The following is a 7,212-nucleotide window of genomic DNA, read 5'->3' on the forward strand; positions in this document are numbered from 1 at the left end:
TGCTACGTCCTCTCTCTGCGCGTGCTGTGGGTGAGAAAGTGTGTCACTATTTGCACGATGTGACCCATACATTATTTTACGTTACATGTTTCCTGAAATTGTGGAATAAAGAAATTCTATGATATTTTCAATTGATATTCGACGGACAGCGCGTTAGATGCTTGGGCTATTTCATAATTACAGTCGATGAAAAAACGCTACCAACGATGAAAAAACGCTACAATATTATCGTACAAATTACTAGCTGGCAACCCAAACCATGAATTGTTAAGGATAATGAATAAAAACACCCGACTTGATAATTGTAGGTATTTGCTGACAATAATTGTACTCATATACACAGAGGATTAATTCAGGTATGAATAAGGCATTACGCGCAGACAAGCAGGTATAACATTACAATAACTCTTCACCGTTTCTATTGTTAACTTTACTCATAATAAAATTAATTTAATTATCCACTCAAACTTCAGTTCTTTTTCTTTTCAAATTAGATTTTACGTTCTTTTTTTTAAGGTCAATTTTGGCCTTCACTTTCTGACCTTTAAGGCTACTTCTGGCTTTTAAATTTTGGCCATCAAGGCCACTTTTGGCCTGTAAATTTTGGCCTTTAAGGCCACTACTGGCCTCAAAATTCTGGCCATTAAAGCCACTTCTGGCCTGTAAATTCTGGCCATTAAGGCCACATCTGGCTTTCACTTTCTGGTTCTTATCTTCATCCTTGAGATCTTTGGCGAGGACCTTAGGCCTTCTCTTGATGATGGCCTTTTCCTTGGCCTTGGCCGTGAGGCCCAGCAGGTCGTCTCCGTGACTCTGGTCCCCGTGGGCCACGGGCCCCAGCTCCCCGTGGGCCTTCAGGAACCGCAGACGGCGGCGCTGCTGCCCTCGCCTGATGCGCTCCTCCAGCAGGCGACATTCTTCGTCGGGGTCCCTGGGGAGTGGGGGGTCAAGGGGGTTAGAAGGGTTCTAGGGAGGTCAAGGGGTTAGGGGTTAAAGGGGAGCAAGGGGTTAGAGGGGAGCAAGAGGGTTATGGGTGTCAAGGGGTTTGCAGAGGCAAAGGGGTAGGGGTCAAAAGGATTAGAGGGAGCAATGGGGGTTAGAGGGGGTCAGGGGGGTTAGAGGGGTTGAAGAGGAACACGTGGGAGGGAATAAAGAAGAGGAACGGGGAGGTCTAGTGGGATCAAGAGGGGATAAGTTTACGAAAACGGGTCGGATGAAATCATAAAAGGGCTAAAGGGTTTTACAAGCAGGTAAGGTCACAGGGGGTTCAGGGGTTCAACTCACAGCCCCCAGGCACTAAGGGGTTCAAGAGTTCTCAAGGAGTTCAGGGGTTCAAAAGGGATTCAGGGGTGTCACAAAGGGTTCAGGGTTCACAAGGAGTTCAGGGTTTACAAGGGGTTCAGGGATCACAAGGGGTTCAGGGGTCACAAAGGGTTCACTCACAGCCCCCGGGCAATAAGGGGTTCACCAGGGGTTCACTCACAGCCCCCGGACAATAAGGGGTTCACCAGGGTTCAGGGGTTCACCCACAGCCCCCGGACAATAAGGGGTTCACCAGGGGTTCACTCACAGCCCCCGGGCACTTAGGGGTTCACCAGGGGTTCACTCACATCCCCCGGGCAATAAGGGGTTCAGGGGTTCACTCACAGCCCCCGGACAATAAAGGGTTCACCAGGCTTCAGGGGTTCACTCACAGCCCCCGGACAATAAGGGGTTCACCAGGATTCAGGGGTTCACTCACAGCCCCCGGACGATAAGGGGTTCACCAGGATTCAGGGGTTCACTCACAGCCCCCGGGCAATGCAGCTGCTTCCTCCTGTGTATGATCTTCTCAGCGAACCCCCCTCCTCCAGCCGCAGCTCCGCCCCCCGCCGCGTCGCGTTCACCTGCTTCAGCAGCCGCCGCACCAACACTGAGTCCGTCTGGCGATCAGGGGCAGTTAGTGACAATCACGGGCAGTTATGACAATCACGGGCAATTAATGACAATCTATGCCAATAAATGGCAGGCAATCTATAGCAATTAGTGGCAGGCAATCTATGGCAATATCTGACAATCAGTGGCGTGGCACGAGCAAATCATTGACAATCAGTGCCAATCTATAGCAATGAGTGGTATCTTTGCTCTGGAGAAGTGGGGCGTATCGATCATGTCCACCAGCTCTTACGAGGACGCACAGCATACACTTCGCACCACCTTTCCAATTCCCTTTCACCCCACCCCCTTTCCAATTCCCTTTCGTTCACCCCCATTAACAATTCCCTTTTGCCCCACCCCCTTTCCAATTCCCTTCCCCATGGCCTCAGAAGAAGACCGTCTCCCCCGCCCATACCCCTCTGTCCTGACCCAGCCCCACTCGGGCCACTGCAGTTCCCAGGCATCCTACCCGTCCGACCTATCCTTTAGGGCAGGACGTACACCTAGCGTCGCCTGCCTTCCTATTCACAACCTTTAGTGTCCCCTTCACTGTGAAGGAGACTAAGGGAGGCTGGGGCCCTTTTGGCTGCCGGTCCTTCGCCAACCTCCCGCCTCTTCCGAAGGCCTTAACCGTCAGACCTGTCTCTTATACACATCTATATTTGTTTTAGGTTAAGTTATTTACTAGGTTATTTCAGNTGAAGTAGTTATTCCCTCGTCTGCCCCAGAAAACTTCACGTGTGAGCAGTTCCTGTCCCTTTCCTCCGGCCCCGCCATACTTCCTGTTCCAGCGTCTTCGCTTCTCCCGCAAATGGGCTCATGAAGGCTCCTATTCGGGTTAAGATTAGGCCACATTGTGGGCCCTATTCCTAAAGGACTTGCCCTCAGGAGAACCTTAGGAGAGGTGCAATCACAGACCTAGTATCCGCAGTATTTGTTTCGGAGGTAGCAGTCCCAGGCCACGATGGATCGCCGCCTCTGACTATCGCGCATCGATCATGTCCGCTGGCTCTTACGAGGACTCAAAGCATAGACTTCGCCGCACCTCCTTTCCAATTCCCTTTCGCACCACCCCCTTTTCAATTCCCTTTCGCCACCCCCTTTTCAATTACCTTTCGCCCCACCCCATTTCCCATGGCCTCAGAAGAAGACCGGCACCCCAGCCTTTACCCCTCAGTCCTGACCCAGCCCCACTCGGGCCACTGCAGTTCCCAGGCATCCTACCCGTCCGACCCATCCTTTAGGCCAGGACGTACACCTAGCGTCGCCTGCCTTCCTATTCACAACCTTTAGTGTCCCCTTCACTGTGAAGGAGACTAAGGGAGGCTGGGGCCCTTTTGGCTGTCGATCCTTCGCCCACCTCCCGCCTCTTCCGGAGGCCTTAGCCGTCCGACTCTTTCGGTGGTCTCAACCGTCCGCCTCTTCCGTAGGCCTTAACCGTCCGCCTCTTCCGGAGGCCTCAACCGTCCGCCTCTTCCAAAGGCCTCAACCGTCCGACTCTTTCGGTGGTCTCAACCGTCCGCCTCTTCCGTAGGCCTCAACCGTCCGCCTCTTCTAAAGACCTCAGCGGTCCGCAACAAATAATTAAGAAGCCTATGCCTTCGAGATCTATTCACTAGTTCCCACTTAATAGTTGACTAGTTTACCTTATAGTTGACTAGTTTACAAGGGTTGCGGGCCTCTAGTTTACCTTATAGTTGACTAGTTTACAAGGGTTGCGGGCCTCTAGTTTACCTTATAGTTGACTAGTTTACAAGGGTTGCGGGCCTCTAGTTTACCTTATAGTTGACTAGTTTACAAGGGTTGCGGGCCTCTAGTTTACCTTATAGTTGACTAGTTTACAAGGGTTGCGGGCCTCTAGTTTACCTTATAGTTGACTAGTTTACAAGGGTTGCGGGCCTCTAGTTTACCTTATAGTTGACTAGTTTACAAGGGTTGCGGGCCTCTAGTTTACCTTATAGTTGACTAGTTTACAAGGGTTGCGGGCCTCTAGTTTACCTTATAGTTGACTAGTTTACAAGGGTTGCGGGCCTCTAGTTTACCTTATAGTTGACTAGTTTACAAGGGTTGCGGGCCTCTAGTTTACCTTATAGTTGACTAGTTTACAAGGGTTGCGGGCCTCTAGTTTACCTTATAGTTGACTAGTTTACAAGGGTTGCGGGCCTCTAGTTTACCTTATAGTTGACTAGTTTACAAGGGTTGCGGGCCTCTAGTTTACCTTATAGTTGACTAGTTTACAAGGGTTGCGGGCCTCTAGTTTACCTTATAGTTGACTAGTTTACAAGGGTTGCGGGCCTCTAGTTTACCTTATAGTTGACTAGTTTACAAGGGTTGCGGGCCTCTAGTTTACCTTATAGTTGACTAGTTTACAAGGGTTGCGGGCCTCTAGTTTACCTTATAGTTGACTAGTTTACAAGGGTTGCGGGCCTCTAGTTTACCTTATAGTTGACTAGTNTGTCCAGTCCCCTACCTGGGGAATGTCCAGTCCCCGGCTGGCGAGGTCCGTGGCGATCATGAGTTTGTCCAGTCCCCTACCTGGGGAATGTCCAGTCCCCTACCTGGGGAATGTCCAGTCCCCTACCTGGGGAATGTCCAGTCCCCGGCTGGCGAGGTCCGTGGCGATCATGAGTTTGTCCAGTCCCCTACCTGGGGAATGTCCAGTCCCCTACCTGGGGAATGTCCAGTCCCCTACCTGGGGAATGTCCAGTCCCCGGCTGGCGAGGTCCGTGGCGATCATGAGTTTGTCCAGTCCCCTACCTGGGGAATGTCCAGTCCCCGGCTGGCGAGGTCCGTGGCGATCATGAGTTTGTCCAGTCCCCTACCTGGGGAATGTCCAGTCCCCGGCTGGCGAGGTCCGTGGCGATCATGAGTTTGTCCAGTCCCCTACCTGGGGAATGTCCAGTCCCCGGCTGGCGAGGTCCGTGGCGATCATGAGTTTGTCCAGTCCCCTACCTGGGGAATATCCAGTCCCCGGCTGGCGAGGTCTGTAGCGATCATGAGTTTGTCCAGTCCCCTACCTGGGGAATGTCCAGTCCCCTACCTGGGGAATGTCCAGTCCCTACCTGGGGAATGTCCAGTCCCCGGCTGGCGAGGTCCGTGGCGATCATGAGTTTGTCCTGCGCGCTCCTGAACCTCACGAGCGCCGCCAGCCTCTCCCGCTGGGGCTTGTAGGAGTGCAATCCGCCGGCTCTTACGAGGACTCAAAGCGTACATTTCGTCCCACCCCCTTTCCAATTCCCTTCCCCATGGCCTCAGAAGAAGACCGTCTCCCCAGCCCATACCCCTCAATCCTGTCCCAGCCCTACTTGGGCCACTGCAGTTTCCATGCATCCTACACGTCCGGTCCTACATCCTTTAGGGTAGGACGTACACCTAGCGTCGCCTGCCCTTCTTTTCACAACCTTTCGTGTCCCCTTTACTGTGAAGACCAGTGGAGGCTGGGGCCCTTTTAGCCGCCGGTCCTTCGCCCATCTCCCGCCTCTTCCGGAGGCCTCAAAAATCCGCCTCTTCCGGAGGCCACAACGATCCGCAACAAACAATTAAGAAGCCTACGTCGTCGAGATCTATTCACTAGTTCCCACTTAATAGTTGACTAGTTTACCTTATAGCTGACTAGTTTACCTCACAGTTGACTAGTTCCCACTTGATATTTTTAATATTTGACTAGTTTACCTTGTAGTTGACTAGTTTACAAGGGTTGCGGGCCTCTAGTTTACCTTATAGTTGACTAGTTTACAAGGGTTGCGGGCCTCTAGTTTACCTTATAGTTGACTAGTTTACAAGGGTTGCGGGCCTCTAGTGCTAGTAGTAGGTGCTGGTCCTCGGGGGTGAGGATGGTGAGGGCGGTGCCCCCGCGCCCCGCCCGCGCCGTCCGCCCCACGCGGTGGATGTACGTTTTGCTGCAGTTGGGCATGCGGTGGTTCACTACCAGCGACACCTGCGGCGTGGGGGTAATGGTAATACATGGGAAGTGGTGGTACATGATAGTACATGGATATATGATAGTACATGGTAGTAGTACATGGGGGCATAATAGTACATGTTGGTAGTACAGTGGCAGATAGGTAGTACAAGTTAGTACATGCGGGTATGATAGTACAGAGGAAGTCGTCTAACTACATCGTAATGTCAACAACTAATACATCATAACTACATCATCATATGTATAACTACAGCATTATAACTACAATACGGGACATACTACGGAACAAGTATGTCCTGAAAGTATGACAAGCTGCCCAGAGGCTACACTTCAAGCCCGGCCGAAGCCGACATTAGCGGCTGATTTATGCGCTCCCCGAGTCTTAGGCGGCCCCAAATGCCGAGTCGGGCCAGCGTCTAAATTTTGTTAGGGTTAGTTTGTTCAAGTCAAGTGTCGGTTTGACATGATGCGGCCCACCGTGGGGAGTCCCAACCGAATGCATTCCCTACCTGGGGAAATTCCAGTCCCTACCTGGGGAAATTCCAGTCCCTACCTGTGGAATGTCCAGTCCCCTACCTGGGGAATGTCCAGTCCCCTACCTGGGGCATGTCCAGTCCTTACCTGGGGAATGTCGAGTCCCTACCTGGGGAATGTCCAGTCCCTACCTGGGGAATGTCCAGTCCCTACCTGGGATTATATATATCACTCTGGCGTATAAAGAGTGGCTATATTAATTGACTAGGTATATAATTGAGTGACTATATAATGGAGTGATATTTTATATATATATCACTCTGGTATATAAGGGACCATATAATTGAGTGTTATATGATGCACATATTATGAACTTCTCACCCCCAGGCTGGCGCTGTCACTATCAATAAAAACTGAATTGTGTTAACTTGATTTTTTTCTTACAGATGGAGGCGCCATCACCACCATCACCTTCATTGCCATCACCTTCATCACCACCCTCTTCATCACCATCACCTTCATCACCATCACCTTATCCATCACCATCACTTCCTTCATCGGCATCCTTTACATCATCACCACCACCATCTCCGTCACCACCACCACCCTCTGTACCACCCCGCACCCCTGTACCACCCCGCACCCCCGCCCCGCGGCGCCGTGGGGCCCCCCTCCCCCCCACGGGGGGGTCGGCGCGTCGTCAGTACTCCTGTAGGACCTGCTCCTTCAGGAGCCGCTGGCAGAGATCCTACGCCCGGCACCTCATCCTGCACACGAGGCAGGGCATCCTACGCTGCTCCTACTGCCCCTACGAGGTAGGGGGACTAGCAGGGCATCCTACGCTGCTCCTACGAGGTAGGGAGACAAGCAGGGCATCCTACGCTGCTCCTACGAGGTAG

The 7,212-nt window shown here is 52.1% G+C and overlaps 1 protein-coding gene across 1 annotated transcript; it reads right to left on the reverse strand.

Moving 5' to 3' along the window:
• Nucleotides 1-462: 462 nt before the first annotated feature.
• Nucleotides 463-6,877, reverse strand: LOC125178102 (probable ATP-dependent RNA helicase Dbp45A). Its single transcript, XM_047881122.1, has 5 exons — nucleotides 6,758-6,877; nucleotides 6,416-6,460; nucleotides 5,678-5,854; nucleotides 1,789-1,922; nucleotides 463-931 (listed from the first exon to the last, which is right to left on the reverse strand). Exons 1-5 carry the CDS (start codon nucleotides 6,875-6,877, stop codon nucleotides 463-465), a joined length of 945 nt encoding a protein of 314 aa, XP_047737078.1.
• Between the last annotated feature and the right edge of the window lie 335 nt (nucleotides 6,878-7,212).

The sequence above is a fragment of the Hyalella azteca genome, unplaced genomic scaffold, assembly GCF_000764305.2.
Source record: "Hyalella azteca isolate HAZT.00-mixed unplaced genomic scaffold, Hazt_2.0.2 contig7110, whole genome shotgun sequence".
Lineage (NCBI taxonomy): Eukaryota > Metazoa > Arthropoda > Malacostraca > Amphipoda > Hyalellidae > Hyalella > Hyalella azteca.